Source organism: Chenopodium album, chromosome 9, assembly GCF_948465745.1.
Source record: "Chenopodium album chromosome 9, dcCheAlbu1.1, whole genome shotgun sequence".
Lineage (NCBI taxonomy): Eukaryota > Viridiplantae > Streptophyta > Magnoliopsida > Caryophyllales > Amaranthaceae > Chenopodium > Chenopodium album.
Genome location: NC_137842.1, coordinates 68,002,735 through 68,019,968, shown reverse-complemented (window position 1 = coordinate 68,019,968; position 17,234 = coordinate 68,002,735). Strand labels below are relative to the sequence as shown.

Genomic DNA, 17,234 nt, shown 5'->3' with positions numbered 1-17,234 from the left:
TTTTTTTTTTTGTGTGTTTATTAATTCCTGTGAAAAATGCCCATAAGGGACTATCAAAAGGAGACGGAGGGAGTATGTCAACATAATAACCTTTATTTCAATATAGTGACATATTTCTTTTATTAATAAAACAATCATATTTTCTCTAATGTTAATGGTCCACAATAAATTAGTGTGACCAGGTCCATTTAAGAATTTGTATTGTTTTTTTTTATAGAACCTTGTATCTTCTACTTCCTATTATCATTTTTTTTAATACAATACAATGTTTCATTGGTACAACTATAATTCAAGCTTTTGTTAAAGATAATTTTTTGGTAAATTATTGTTGAATTAACAGTATAATTAATAATTTAGGACCTGTTTTCTTACGTTGAAATTCAGTTCAGTTCAGTTCAGCTCAGCTCTGTTTAGTTCAGCTCAATTCAGTTCAGTTCATCAGTTCAGCTCATCTCCTAATTTACTTTTCTTATAAAATATTCAGTTCAGTTCAGTTCAGTTCAATTCAGTTCAGCTTAGTTCAGTTCAGTTCAGCTCAATTCAGTTCAGTTCAGCTCAGCTGAGTTTAGTCAATGAGAACATGCCCTTACTTATGTTGCTATTTTCCTCTCTGATTTAGATAACTTGCTTGAAGATGTTCTTGATGTTTGTTCTACCTTTTTTTTTTTTTTTTTTTTTTTTTTTTTTTTTTTTTTGGTCTCATATTAAATGGGAAGGGAAGTGGGTAGCGCCGTAGCGCACTATTTAGCTAAATTGATGCCCTTTGGTGTTGAGCAAATATGGATTAATCATTGTCCTAGTGATGTAACACCGTATGTTCTTATAGACTCTAATTAATGAAAGGTTCCCTTGCCTTTGCCTCCCAAAAAAAAAAAAAAAAAAAAAGCTAGTAATACACTAATATCTATAGCTTGCTAACCAACTCCCAAGTCCCAACTTATTTAAGAGTCGTGGACTACCATTTGGCACAATTAGCTGATCAGTCAAGTAGCATTTTATAAGAAATGAAATGAATTGAAATTAAAAAAAGACAATTTTTTCCCAATAACAATTCATAAATTCATACCCTTTTTTCAAAAAACACAAAACGAATGAAATATATTACTGCCACTTAAGGCCTAAAAGCATTCAGTACAACAAAAGCATTTCTCTTAACATCATAATCAAGACAAACCCAAAACATGATGATGATGTAAGAGTAATGAGGAGGAGGCTTATTAGTACATAGCCGAGGTAAGAAAGCAACACTGGAAGGGAAACTATAATACAAACTAGTACTATGAAAGGTAATAAAGGGAACTAGTCAACTAGGACATAACATAAGTAGACATCCAAAGCAGCGAAAAGAAAACCAAGGAGATCAACCAGAGGAAGTGGACGCACCCAGATCAGCATCATATATATGCTTGGCAAAAGGGACCAAAAAATGGTCTTTATGCCCAATATTCATCTCTAACCCATAGGCAGCACACAAATTTTTAAAAAAAGCCGGTGTTCAGTAAATTAGTGAATGGCGGAAGTTGGGACAACCAACAACTGCCAAACCACCACTCCTGTCGCCACTCCCTTAGCTTCTCCTAAGAATCCGGCGTCCCCCTCCGATTTCGACCTTGCTAACCATCCCAATCCCCTGATTCCTGCGCTTCTGACCTCCCCCCATCCCCCGATTTGTCGAGTTTGAAGTCCGGAATTACAACAACTCCGAATACCTCGACCCCAATTGCATATATACCTTATTGTGGGTTTTTATCATTTCGCCTCATCTACTTTGATGGTGGCAAACATGGCAGCGGCGGAGGTGGTGATGACTATGGCGGCAGAGGTGACGATGACGACAACTATGAAGGGAAAAATATGAGGGCTTGCAGTTGGTAACGGAGAGGGAGAAGGGGGTTGAGGTTTTGATGGAGGAGAGAGAATTTGAAGGTTTGTTAATGGTGGAAATGTTTAGTTTTGAGGAGAGATAAAGATACGGGATGAAAGTAGAGCCATTGGGGTAACCTTTGTATTTTGTGTTTATTTTTTTTATTTTAATACTCTGTTTTTGTGAAAAAAAGGGTCACTTTTGTGAAGAAAAAGGGTCACTTTTGTGGAAAAAAAGGGTCATTTTTGTAAAAAAGGGGTAACTTTTGTGAAAATATGAATCACTTTTATAATAAAAAGGGTCACTTTTGTAAAGAAAAAGGGTCACTTTTATAAAGAAAAAGGGTCACTTTTTCGTAAAAATGTTCGATGTACAATAAAATTACTGTAAACCGGGGGCATGCAAAAGGAGTTGTAGGCAGCAAGGCTATGAGCAAGCAGATTTCTTTCAAGAGGGGCATGCCTGATTAGGATGTTTCCATTTCTCCTGAGAATTTCTGCAACGTCATTAATCACAGCATAGAGTTCCTGATGTGGGGCATGATCAACAGAGTTGAATTTCGAATTTCTGCAAATTCATACCCTTTTTTCGATTGCAAAGAACTTGAGCTTACAGGTTACAGCTTACTCCGTGCTTCACAAGAAAATTTTGAAAAAATTGCAAATTATCACAGGCTTAATAGTAATGACTTACCTTAATTGGCTTAATATATCCTTGATGATATAGCTTCAACTGTTCAACATACCACCACGGGCACCCCACTGGTAAGGATATGAGAATCAACCTTCAACTTTTTCAAAGTTCAGGGCACAAATTGAAAATCCAGCAAAAGAATAGAACAATTTCCCCTATTACAAATTTACCAACAGAAGCACAACCTTCCTCTTGTTCAGACTTGGAGTAAAGATATAATTGTTTTTAAATTTAGATATATCTGGTTTAAACTCAAGACAAAGGATGAGGCTAAAATTAAGATAATTGGTCCATCCAACATGACAAAGATACAGAGTCTTAAAGTTTTACAGAATCGACCACTATATTCATTCAACTCAAAGAAAACTTCAAGAAAGGATGCAACAAAAAAAGATAACAGAAGCAAGAGTCGAAGCAACTATTCATTCGAAAAATCCAGTAATCATTGATGTAAGATGTAATCTCAACTGCTATTATTCGTTGTTATCAATAATTCATTACAAAAAGAGCATACCATTAATTATTTATACAAGGCAATCAAATAATGCTGAAGGTATCACTAACCAACATACGACTTAACCCAACATTTCACATTCAGGGTACTCCATGTTTTCCACAAACCACCTCGAAGGCGGCCAGAAAATCCCGGTCCAACGATCCACCGAAGAATCAAAGGCCAAAATAGCTCCATCCTCCAATGTATAAACACCAGCATTCAACCCAAAACTCATATCAGCTTCATCATCATAACCTGTCACACCTTCAAAATAAACACAATTCCCCTTACTCCATCCCAAATCCTTAGCACAAACCGAAAACGTCGCGTCACGGCTAACAAAGAACACATTATTCCCTATGCTACTCACTCTTTCCCAACACTTTTCCTTCTCATTCAACATACGAACATTAAAGCCAAGAGGCTTTCCTACACTACTTTTATCCACAACCCACTCTTCTTCTTCATCATCATAATAATTAGTAGGCATTGGATTAACAATCTTATTAACCAAATATAAGCGAAAATTAGATTCTACTAAATAAGTATACTGACCATTGCATTCTGCAGTTGAAGTGCCAACCACCTCAACGAGCTCCCGAGCTGCCGGATTAATCATCACCAACCTCCCGGTTCGATCAACGGCATAGAATTTCTCATCAAAGCATATAACATCATCAAATTCATTCTTCTTCTCCTTCTTCCCAGTTTCAATAATCTTCCAATTTTCATCCCCAGAATTCCAAACCGCAATTTGACCATACCCATGTAAACCCAATACAGAAATTTCTTCCCCAATTCGAACAACAACCTTCCTCAAAGAAATCGAAGAGCTAAATTCCTCAAAATCGAAGGTATCTTCATCTCCATGATCGTTAATCAATTGAAGCCGATACGACCGACCCACCTCAAGATTTCGAAAATCCAGCAAATTAATCCTCTCTCTAAAAATCCCAGATGAAGAAAAATACATTTTATGCTTCGTCAAAGGATTAAGAAGGCCCCACTTGTTTTCCCCTGTTTCTGAAACTTTGGTAAGCCAGACATTGTTGCTGAGATTATGGTGGGTAAATTGGGGAGAGATAATGTAAATGAGAGTAGGAGAGAGAGAGAAAGGGCGAGAATTAGGGTTAAGAGGAGGAAGAGTGAGAGGGAAAATAAGGTGGGGTTGAATTGGAGTAGCGAAAAATCGCCATGATTTGCAGATTGAGCGGAATCGGCAGAGATCTGCTTTGGTATTGAGGCGTTTCAAAATCAAGGCTAATATATCGTTGGTCAGATTCTTCCATTGCCCTTCTTCTTCATCATGTTTCTCAGTTTCGTGGGAGATCGTCATCCCTGTAAATTTCAGGATTTTGAGAAATGGTATTGAAGGGGAGAGGGAAGAATTTGGGTCGAATACGTAGTATTTTAAAACTGCCCAAGGTAATTTGTGCGTTATTTGTAAGCTTTTTTTGTTTTTTTTGACTGATGCGTTATTTGTAAGCTACTGTAATATAATCACCTTTTTTTTTTTTTTTTTTTTTTTTTTTTTTAGTTAATAAAGGGAAGTTACGAGTTTACAACTAGTATTTCAATATTTGGCCAATTTGGGTAATTATTTTTATTTTTTTTTGACGGGTAAGTAATTTTGGATATACTACTTTCCTATTAAAAAAAAATTGGACATATTGGATGCAATTACTATTATTTAAACTTTTTTTTTTTTGGGTGTTTTATCCGGTTTATCCTTTGTGCTAATCCGGTTTCGGAGATCAGTTTTAAGTGGTTAGGCTCTAATTCCCTCCCAATTGTTGTTGTGGGGGATCGAACACAGGTTCTCCCTACTAAGGGTCTGTTCACATTTATTGAATTGAGCTGAACTGAACTGATTAGAGCTGAACTGTACTGAACTGAACTGAAATGAATATTTAATGAGAGAAGAAAATTAGAGCTGAACTGAACTGATTGGAGCTGAAATTAAGTAAATGTGAACAGGCCCTTAGTGTAGTCCCAATCACTACTACACCAACATCCAATTGGTACCATTATTTAACTTTGTCTAATAACAATTATAATTAGCTATTTGTATAATAAAATTATACAGAGTATAAAATTTGATATTTGGATAGTTGTATATTTAGATCATTTTAAATAGTACCCCGAGTAATATGAGTATATGACTAATTGTCTATGTTTGATCTTATATTTTAAGCATCAACTAGTTTTTGGGCCCGGGCGATGCCTTGGGTTATTACATAGGGTTGATCATTAATACACATTGTAATTTACAACTCAATTTCTTGTAATTAAATTTGTTGTTCATATTGAATTGTCATTTGTTACATATTAATATTTTGTGTTTAAAAGAATACATAAAAAATAACTTAGCTTGGTGGTAAAACAATTAGTTTTAGATTTAAGGGTTGCATGTTCAAATCTTGTGGAGAACTTTTTTGATATTATTAGTGCATGACATGGCGTAATGCTTAGTTGAGTAGGTGACGTGCCGTAGTGACGGTATTTTACGTGACACGTGGACGTTCTTAGGGCCTGTTCATATTTACTGAAATGAATTGATTGGAGCTGAACTGAACTGAACTGAAAATAAGTAAATATGAACAGGCCCTTAGGAACACCTTGTGCATGACATGGCGTAATGATTAGTTGAGTTGGTAACGTGGCGTAATAAGGGGAGACTACGTGACACGTGGACGTTCTTATAAATGTCTTTTAATATATTAGTATAGATAGATAAATAATGCATATAAATAAGGTAAAAGTAATACATATAAATAAGATAAAAGTCAAATAAGGTAAAAGTTAAGGTTTGTTTCTTTTGAATGCCTTTGATTTATTAGAGTAGTTAACTTTAAAATTTCGTCATTTTATTATGAGTTCCAATCCGATGAATTTTATAAGTCAATTGGATTATTTTAATTAAAGTCATGGTTCCTTGAGTTTAATTAGATAAGCTCAAATTCACTATACAGTTTAAAAACCTTTCAAACATCGAAAATTTAAGACCTTTTCACAATAGTTGGTTCCTACAGGCGCCTGTACGGTGCAACATACAGTCGTTTTGTAGGAAAGAACATGATATATAAAAGTAATGAACATATAGTTATAGTGAAAAGAACAAACTATTAAAATGTAATGAACATATACCTAAAGTAAAAATAACATACTATTAAAATGTAATGAACATGTACCTAGAGTGAAAAGAACATATTTGCACCAAAAAAAATAAATAAAAAGAACATATATTTATGTTCATTGATCAGTCAGTGTAATGTACTTTATTTGCAACATAATGATCATTGCTTAATAAGAAATTGTCTTCAAATTAGGGTAGTTATATATAGATAAAGTTTATTACATAATACTATCATGTTCTTCATTAATATTGCAGATGTTCTTTAGATATGAAAAAAATATATAAAATTGGATGTTCGTTACAAAATAATTGTATGCTCTTTACAAAATAGTTACATGTTCTTTTTGCATTTTTTTTGGCTGTACCAAGCAAGGTACAGCCGCTTGCACCTTAAAATTTTCAACCTTTTCAAGGATCATTATTTTATTCTGTCAAAAAAAAAAAAAAAAGATCATTATTTTATTATTGTATCAATTAATCATTTTCAAATTTCAAGTAACAAAGTACTACGTATCATATCAATGGAAGGTGTAAAAACTTAGTTACATTATTGTCAAGGTTATAACCATGCAAGAAATCACGAGGTCATGTTGAGTTTTAAGAGTTTGTTGAAGTCCGTCATATTAGAGCCGCAGGGCATACGTAAATTCTTATCAAAAGACAAAATGAACGGAATAAGTCAATTATTCAAAATATGAAAATACGAGTACTTAATTTACAAAGGGATTAATCAAACAAACATAAAAAAGTAGATCAAGTGTCTCCTTAGATCATGTAAAAACTAAACCAAAACACCTTAGTTATACCACTTAAACTACAGAATTGTGCATTAGCATTACTGACTAGTCAAGATTTCAACCTTTTGTCTTTGTTGAGCAACTGCAATGTTTTATTTGCCTCCTTGAACCAATTTGGCGGAGGCCAAAATGGTGCACGATTTGGCCACCAATTATAGATAATGTTTTCACCGGACTGCAAATCATACAAAACTGAACAACCATTCCTCTTGTGACAACGAATCTTCTGGTTATACTTAAGCCTGAAAAGACGATCAAAAAAGATAAAATTGCTTCTAAGAAGACCAAAATCCTTAGCTAAAACGGATAACATAGAATCCTCAAATACAATGAAAACCCCTCCATCCAAATCGTACTTGCGGTCCCAGCATTCGTTCTCTTCGTTCAACACACAAGCACACAGATTTTCAATTACTTTTATCGGCTTTTTATCGCCTTCTAAAACAATTTTGTAAGTCACTAGATACAAATGCCCGTTGAACTCTGCTAGTTTACATTGCCCTACAGTCCACATGGACTGATTTGGGCATGGCGCGTTCTCAACCTTACAAGTTACCAAGTCGATAGTAATCATCTCTTGAATACCTTTGACAGCATATATTTTGTCCTTGAAGCGAACCATGTCACAAGCACAGTGATCAATCTCAGTTATATAAATCCACTCTTTTGATTCAGATCTCCAATATACTATTCTTCCATCGTGAACCAAAGCAAACATTGCAAAACTATCATCAGCCTTAATACTGCCGTCTGCTACGACCAAAATGATTTTTCGAACCCTTGAATTAATAAATCTAGAAGAACTTGCAGAACGATAAAGCTTCAGATGATAAGATCGATGAATTACAGTAATCTTGTAATCCAACAAATTAATATGGTCAGGATGCTCGTGTTTCGGGAAGATTACGGATGAAAAGCTATCGAATATTAACAACTTCTTAGGATTAGTTTCTATAACTTGGATGATCCAAGGAGCAGCTGAATCTGCGCTGGCATCGTTATCCAACGGGGAGATCAGCAGAAGAGTTTTTTGTGTTAAATAGACTGGGAATTTTGTTTTTTGTTTTAGTGAAAGAGTTAATCCTGAATAACAATTAATTGGGTCATTTTCAATAGGTTTGGTAAAGGAAATTTGAAAGGGAGAATTTCCGGTGGGGGGAACAGAAACACGCCATGAAGAACAGACAGCTCTAAGATGAAGCATGTCCAGTTCATCAGCAATCAGGCGTTGAGCAATCAGGCCTAAAATATCACTTGGCAAACTACTCCACTTTCCCTCCATCTTTTTTTTTTTTAAAAAAATTTTTGTTGCTAATGATAGTGTTTTCTTGTGTAGTGGACCAGTGGTATCAGCACCATATATTATATATGCTTGGTTAATCTGGAATTGGAAAAGTCTGATGATAAATGACACATAAACATAGTTATAATACCTAGTAAACGTAATTTTCCAACACTACTCGATTAATTTATTTATTTTTTTTATTTTTTTTATTTATTTTTTGTGTGTGTCAGTGTGTGGGGGGGGGGGGGGGGAAGAGAGATCATCAATGGATCTATTGTGGCTTTTTATCTTAACTAGGGAAGCCTACGTGCGATACATCTAGCCATCGTAGGGGAGTTATAAATTCGAACCTCAAAGTTTACGTACTTTGACTTGCTGTTGAATTATACTTGTCTTAGGTCGATCAATAAGAGATTATATCTTAATTGATATAATTGTAGAAATATGTGTTATGATTATTTATTTTGAAAATGATCATATATATTACGGAGTATAACTTGCCAAAGTACGTATTAGTATATAAAAAGGCAATCAAAGCTATTGCATTATTCTATAACTACAATAGGAGTGTTATGGAGAGGACAAAACCCTCATTGAACACCCTTGTACAAAGGCTAAGTGAATTAGTATATTTCCCTGTAATTAGATAGTCTTTGGACCATATAATGGAGGAGATAGCATTTATGAGCTGCTACGAGTATTTAACTAATTATGTATGAGTACATCTTAACTCTTTCCTATACTCATAAAATATAAGCTTTACCTAGGATAAAAATCGAGACAATGACACAGTAACTAAAGCAAAATACATCTTCAAACAACCTCTTAATCAAAAGCATAAGACTATAATACCTCATATGTGAAACATAACTGTTGCTATATTCCGTAGAAGACTCATCAAATGAGTTGCTTTGTTGACTCCCCTATACACACGACTAAAAGAGATTACATCAAAAGTATTACTCTTTTTTTTTTTTTTTTTTTTTTTTTTTTTTTTTTTTGGTTTATCATTTTAATGACATCCAAGCAATTACATTTTACACTCCACCACTACGAAGGTACCATTATTGCATTCATCCGTCAACTCCACCAATCTTAAGATGTCCCCAACTCTAACCGGATACGGGCGTCTTCGAATAGCTAGTATGCTTATTCACCTTTTCGTATAACATAAACAAATAGATTGCACAAACTTTACATTTCCTTTATTATAAAAAAACAACCAGCAGGGTCATCATCCTTATAGAATTATCGCGGCGGTGGGTGGGGATACTGGAATGGAAACTGACATGTTAGCAGTATTTTCCAGCAACCAGAAAAGGAGTTCGTGAGAAAAGAGGAAATTGAGAAATGAGGAGTTTTGGCCTTTTCGATGCAATGATAAGAAGGAAGATAAACAAAAGAAATAGAAGACAAAAATGAAAGGTTATTTACTTAAATGCATCAAAATTAATTTGACAAAAATACGAAAGGTTAAATACTTAAATGCATCAAAATTAATTTTAATTGGGGTTAAATATGTCAATTAACTTTTTTAAGGGTATAATAGTCTTCACACTATTCATAGGAGTATTTTTCCACTTTTTATAATGTAGGGATATAATAGTCTTCACACTATTCATAGGAGTATTTTCCCACTTTTTATAATGTAGGGATGTTCTAGTAGGTAGTATTATTTTGTACTGCGATCCACTATCCTTAGAGCATCCACTACAATGGCTAGCTACATGTATAATATATATTATCATCAATGTTATTTTTTACTCAGTAAATGTAAAGCGATTGAATTGTCAAAAAAAAAAAAAAATCCCTCCGTCCCCAAAAGAACGACTCATTTGGTTTGATTTCGCGGGTATTAAAAAACTTAATTTTCAAGTATAAATGTATGGAAAAACACAAGTCATTAATAATTTGCAAGTACAAATGTATAGAAAAACACAAGAAAAATTAATGGTGGTAAGAGTAAAATTTTTTTTAAAAAAAATTTAGAGAAGAGAAAGCACAAAGATATGAAAAAACACAAGGGTAAAATAGGGAGAAGGAGGGGCAACAAACTATTACGGAGTATTTAGAACAAATAACGGCTAGATAATAATGTTAGACGACAATTATACTCATTTTTTCCTCTTCACAACCACGCTCATAGTAGACCTCTCTTTCCTTCCTTTAATTTTGCTACAAGGGCGGAGAATGAGAATCGATCCCAAAATCTCTTGGAATCGGGAGAGGAGCTCTAACCACTTGAGTTATCCCTCACTCTCTCAATAGCGTGTAATATAATACATACGTATTTCATGTAATTTGTTAATTTATAAATAATTATAATATAATTTATTTTGAAATGGGTTTAGGCTCATGGTCGTTCGAGGTTGAATATGGATAGGGTTCGAAATTCTCTTCGTCATTGTTCATCGATTTATTGCAATCAACTTGTTTGTTTATTGGGTTCTTATTGCAGAAAGACTTATTATACTGGAGGGATGGTCAGTTATCCGATCCATCGATCGTCAATGGGTAGACTTGTTGCGTGAATGGACGATAAATTTTTTTGGATGATAAAATATTTGAACTAATTTATGCTATACAATTAAGCACATAACAGAATAGGAGGAGGAGAAATGTATATGTACGCAAATTCAGAATTTGGATGATAACCATGAGTATACAAGCTTGTTCTTCACACCACCTGCTTGGGTGATCTAGAGGTGTCCGAGTCGTGATAATGCTGCAGTCAATTTGCATGAGTTGAAGTTTCACGAAATCTGAGCTTATGGTATTTGTCATTATGTTAGTCCTGATAATAAATGATGTAGGAAACTTTGATAGCTTTTTTTTTTTTTTTTTTTTTTCTTCTGATACAGTATAATTCTGAATTGGAGGGTGCATATAATGCACGAGAGTTTTATTTTTGAAAAGTTGGATTGTGAGCCATAGGAGCTGAGCAATATTTTGCAGATTGCACATTGTTGCGCCTTTGTGTATTTGTCAAGTAATAGCTCCATATGTAGCTTTTTTTTTCTTTGTTTATGGTTAATCACAGATGCACATATCTTTTTAGGGTTCTTGTAATAATATGTTGTGATTATAGAGGTATATTTTTTGGTGCAATGCTATAGAGGTATATGCTTTAACATCAGAATATATATTACCCATCAAGTTTGGTAACCAGGTGGTCTAACACTCTAATGCTTTTTCAATACGTACTATCTTTGTAAAATGTGATTTCTCCATATGTGAAAACTTAGCAATTCTTACGAGTCACGAGTTACCTTAAAAATGCAGAGTACAAACACTATGCACTTGGTGTCTCGGTGGTATATGCAAAGTTTAGTATTCTGTAAATTTCTTTGTGTATTGTTAGAGATATCGGAAATTATATGTGTGATATATTTTCTGTAGATATCATTTAGAGAAGGATTTTTTGTGAATAACTACCTTTTATATACAACTTTTTGTGAAAAACTACCTTTTAAAAAAATTGTTGTAAATGACTACCAATTTTTTAAAAAATGTTGTAAAAGACTACCTATTACCGGATTCTGGTCGTTGACCTTTGTCGCCGGCGTTGACCACCCATGTGCTAGTCACATGACCTTTAAAAACTTTTTTTTTCTTTGTTTTTCTATGCACCACTAGCTACACCACCACTCCACCACCACAACACCTCAACCCACCTCAAAACACCCCGGCCTACACCTTCATGCATCCCAAAACCAACACAACCCCACTTGAAACCACCTCCAGCCTGTCGAATCTAACACATCCAAACCCACACTACTTCGCAATTCCGCGATCCTCGCAGTAGCACCATCCCTTTCTCATAGCAGCACACATTCCCACGCCATCACCGCACCACCACCCTCTATCTCTACCTCTTGATGCCACCAACAATAACACCAGCACACCCCATTAAGCTACAAGTAGCAGCCATACTAACCACCATCCCAACCACGGTACACTAACAACAATAGCGCAACAATCAAATTCAAAAATTAATTATTGTAAATTCCTCTCACAAACTTCAAACTTCCCTAAATTCAAACCACAATTGCACTAGTCTCTGGAAGGAAAAGCCATCGCACCTACATCAAATTCGCAATCACAATCAATATATAAAAACACAATTGCTTTAAACATTCAATTTTCGCATATACCTCACAATTAAAAAGGGGGTTTGCACGAATTAAGCAACATAAACATGATTTTTAAGTAAAATTTACAATAATTGGAAGGAAATTCAACAGATTGGGGCTGAATTAGAGAAGAAATCGAGAAATTAGGGTTCTAAGGTTACAAAAAGGGGCTGAATTGGAGGAATTCATGAAATTTGGGGGAAAATGGGTGGGGAAAGGGTCATTAAAGGGCACGTGCTACTCACGTGACTAAGTCAACGTCGACAAAAAAAGTCAACGACCAGATTCCGGTAATAGGTAGTCTTTTACAACATTTTTTAAAAAAGAGGTAGTCATTTACAACAATTTTTTTAAAAGGTAGTTTTTCACAAAAAGTTGTATATAAAAGGTAGTTTTTCACAAAAAATCCTTTAGAGTAGGGTTTATGGTTATGTTAGTATATCTTTAGGAATATTGTTTCCTATCTTATGAGCGTAGGTTTTGTATAAATACTCTACCTATCGATCAATAATAATCAAGCTATTCATTCTCTCTTCTCCCTATTTTGAAATTGTATCAAGAGCAGGTTAGATCTTGGGAGTGTTCACAAAAATTTTCCCCCCTGCCGGTGAGTTAGAATATTAAACCCACCGGTGGGATGAACCATTATCCAACTATATTTTTTTTTTTCAAATATTAAAGGATCTTGTTTAGTGCATGAATGTTGATCAATTGATCATGCGTGACTTTTGTTATATTGAGACTAGCTTGTAGTTTGTGCTGCTAGCTCAAATTAATCATGCGATTTTTTGTGAGTTTGTGTTGACGAGGTGAATGAGGGTCTAAGCTTGGACCTATGAAAAAAACGGCTTTCTTGTGTCGTGAGACAAGATATATTTGGTTCTCCTTGTGCCGTGAGACAAGGTTTGTGAGTTGATTCAAGCATGATTTTGCTGCTTTGGATATGAGTGTGGTTTACTCTGAAAAATCAATAAGAGATTTGAGTGTGGTTTACTCTGAAAGACCAATAAAATATTTGAGTGTGGTTTACTCTGAAAAAACCAATATTTGATTGGAGCTCGGTTTTGCTCTGGAAAAACCAAAATTGTTATATTTGCAGATTTGAAAAGAATGACGTTCCTGTTTAATTTATGACTGATGAGTTTGAAAAGATGAACGTTCTCATCGTTGAAAAAGAAGAAACAAAAAGATTGAAGGGGACATCACAAAAGTGTGCATCTCGGCTTCAACAAAGTGAAAAATTTCCAATTGCAACGTTCGTGTTATAATCGTTACGATTGCGGGAGGGTGATAGAGATATCGGAAATTATATGTGTGATATATTTTCCGTAGATATCATTTAGAGAATAATATATTTAGGATATTTATGTTAAGATATTATATTGAGAATATATCATGAGCGTAGGTTTTGTATAAATACTCTACCTATCGATCAATAATAATCAAGCTATTCATTCTCTCTTCTCCCTAATTTGTCAAGTATAGAGTAAGAGCAGTGAAATGAGTGGTCAATGTTCGTTCATTTCTTTTCTTATTAAGAGCATTAATCAGTTAAGAAGGTAAGATTTGCATTTTAGGTGCACAAATTTCGTCTATTCCGAAACTCCAATACAATAGGGTAAAGCTGATTAAGTATAGACTATAGAGTATGTAGCAAGTGAAGTATTTTTATTTTTTAAGGAGTACTCGCAAAAGTGTGAAACTGTAACCTAGGCCTTAAGGCAAGTGTTAAGGATTGACTAATGTGGTCAAACCTTAGCCTAACTTTTAATATGTATCTTGTGAAAATTGTTTTGCATATTTATCTTGTACAGTTAGCTTTCCCCTGCTTAAAAAAGCTGCTCATGTAATTAGATATATGAATACACACCAATTAAATTATTCACTATTTTAAACAAAATAATAATAATGGTAAGGCTACATTTCAAAACTTTCTACAAGTCCAATGATCTAAGGGAATTATGCCTTTTAATAGTATAATATCTTTCTAGGGCAGATTTTATGCTACCGATATAAAGGTGGAATCATGTTGGTCAATTGTACCTACTTCATAAAGTTTAAGGTATTCGCTTTGGGAGTTTGGGGTGTTCCATTTCACCGAATGCGGAGGCTAACTAGTAACTACTTTTGGGAGCAAGTTATAGGTTTAGGTGACCGAGTGTTATTTGTGAGTGACTACCTGACATTTTCAATTTCAGGTAATGAAATTGGTTGGGGTCAAGGGAATTGCATATTTTTCACCCAAAAAGGATTTAGGGGCTTGAATCTTACTCGTTTGCTGATATAATCTGCCATGAATCATACCCGAGATACTGTGGCATAGAATTAGCAGATTCTGTGGAGTCTGGAAGATGGTAAAATTATATCACTGCTAATGATTTGAATTCTCCATTTCAACTAGCTTGCTAGGCAATGTTATTGTTAGATAAGAGCATAAGACTTGTTCATTGTGTGTACCTTTGTTTTATTAGAGTAATTTAGTAAGTTTACTATGATAACTTATCATTTTATTATGAACTCTAGTCAGATGGTTTTTGTATGCCACTATGAATTTAAATAAAAGTCACGCTTTTTAAAATTATGTTTAAAACATATATGGTCATATGAATTGTACATTGGCAAATTCTCTGTTTCTCAGAGATTTCGTATCTCATGGAGGCAATATGGTAATATCAGGGGTTTGAGTGGGTTTATAAAATAAATGTGAGGTGTTTTTCCAAATTTTCTTCTATCTTGTTTGCATATTATGTAGTTTAATGCTTGTTTGTGCTGTTCTATGACTTTGGTTAATGTTTGCTATGATGGAGAAATTCCTTAGAGCTTACTGGTGATTTCTAGAGCATGTTTGGAAGCTATTATCAGTAGTAAAGTAATAGATAAAATTGATTCTTTACCATTTTCTTCTAATTGTTTAGATCTAATAAAATTGTGTGTATTCTTCTCTACCGTTGAGTTGGTCCTTTAACATGGTATCAGAGTTAGGTTTGTTGGGCCGTTTATAATTGGACATTTGTCAAGTCACTGGTTAAGGGGCCTCTATTGGATGTTGATTCCTAAAGAGGATTTATATCGTACCTTCTGGTGTGCCCTAAGTTCTAAGGACACTCACAAGTGAGGGGGAGTGTTGAAACCCATTGTAGCCCACTTGTGAGTAAATCCTCTACCTTATAAAGTGGAACTACCTCTCCTCTTTCTCCAATGTGGGACACTCACAAGTGGGCTACAATGGGTTTCAACACTCCCCCTCACTTGTGAGTGTCCTTAGAACTTAGGGCACACCAGAAATGATTTGGATAAATATCTTTTTGTTGATTCATGCTGAGACTGTGATCTTTTTTTGAAGATGCTACTAATTGGATTTTGATCTTTTTTTTGTCTTCCATTATTCTGAATATTGTCTTCACACGACTTTTTTGTTTCATTCTTGTTGACATATTTAATTGCTAACATACAAACTACTCATATAAAGTTATGTGTAGTACTTTTCTTCACTCTGAGAATATTCATATTGTATCTCTTGGCTGATGTTCAATAACTTTATTGGCTGAGTAGAAATCTGTTAAATCCTTGTTTCAAAAAATTCCATTTACTGTATACAAAACATAATAAGATGCACTTAAGTTGGACAAAAAATACTAAGTATACAAATTTGTGCTTTCTTGGTTGAGGGACAATATATACACTTAAGCTCAAGGTGGCTTTCACTCTTCACAACAAGGAACTGAGAAACGTAGAATGTATCAGCCATTCAGCTTTCTCACCTATTCATTGTTTGATGGAAAAAAAAAAAAATAGAATTTCTTGCGTATGATATGTTCATGAATATGTGTTGCTGCATATTAAAAAAAAAAAATTAGAATTTCTTGCATATGTTATGCTCATAAAAAAAATAGCTCAGTTTTTTTGGCAGTGTTGGGAAATTGCGTTGTTAAAGCTTGCACTTTTGATTGGTTTTTTGTGCCATTGGAGGAGTTTTAAGAGATCAGATCACAATGGGGTTGCAAGTCTTGCAACTTTTTTTTTTTTTTTGCATGCTAGTGGATTACTTATACGTACTTTGATTGTGTTGAACATTATATCATGCTTTTATTAATGACGGTGTAACACATCATATTGATAGTATATTTTATCATCATATTGGTAGTTTATTTTATGCCTATATGTAAATTTTAAAAAATAATTTTATACTATATGAATTATGATGGTTTAAACAATCATATTGGTAGTATCTTTTTAATCTCATAAGTCATAAATATTAAATTTTATCAAAACAACTAACCAGTACAATATTATTGCTAAACATTTTAAAGTATTATTCTCTAATCAGTATATAAAATTGGTGCAATCATGATGTCCACATTCCTATCAATCTAGAAAGGTAAATTTAATTTGGTTTGTTAATACTAATAATAGTATATACGGGATTTTTAAACAATTCATGAATGGTTTTTAAATAATCCGAACTTTGGATTATAAAATCAAATTTAGTTTCTTAACAAATAAAGGGTAATATGTGTTAGGACTTTATGCATAAAAAAAAGGGTGATATGTGATAATGAGTTTTTTTTTTTTTTTTTTTTTTTTTTTTTTTTTTTTTTGAGGGGAATGTGATAATGAGTTAATAATAACCTACTATTTTTTAACCTGTTTAAGGGTTTACAAAAAATATGAAATTGTGCCCTCAAAAAAAATATATATATATGAAATTGTAGAAATAATAATAATTTTAAGGAAAATGTTATACATAGCCCTTAGGGCTATATATAAGCATTAAATTTACACTTGAAAATCGTAAAAAGTTAAGAAATCATCTAAATATGAACACTAATA

General features: G+C 33.7%; 2 protein-coding genes across 2 annotated transcripts; both read right to left on the bottom strand.

The window, feature by feature from the left end:
* Positions 1-2,978: 2,978 nt before the first annotated feature.
* Positions 2,979-4,441, bottom strand: LOC145558935 (F-box protein SKIP23-like). The gene has a single exon (XM_081620311.1). The coding sequence runs from the start codon at positions 4,387-4,389 to the stop codon at positions 3,133-3,135; it is 1,257 nt and encodes a 418-aa protein (XP_081476437.1). The 5' UTR covers positions 4,390-4,441; the 3' UTR covers positions 2,979-3,132.
* A 2,594-nt stretch (positions 4,442-7,035) lies between these two features.
* On the bottom strand, positions 7,036-8,268 carry LOC145558043 (F-box protein SKIP23-like). Its single transcript, XM_081619196.1, has one exon. It carries the CDS (start codon positions 8,266-8,268, stop codon positions 7,036-7,038), a length of 1,233 nt encoding a protein of 410 aa, XP_081475322.1.
* Positions 8,269-17,234: the final 8,966 nt, after the last annotated feature.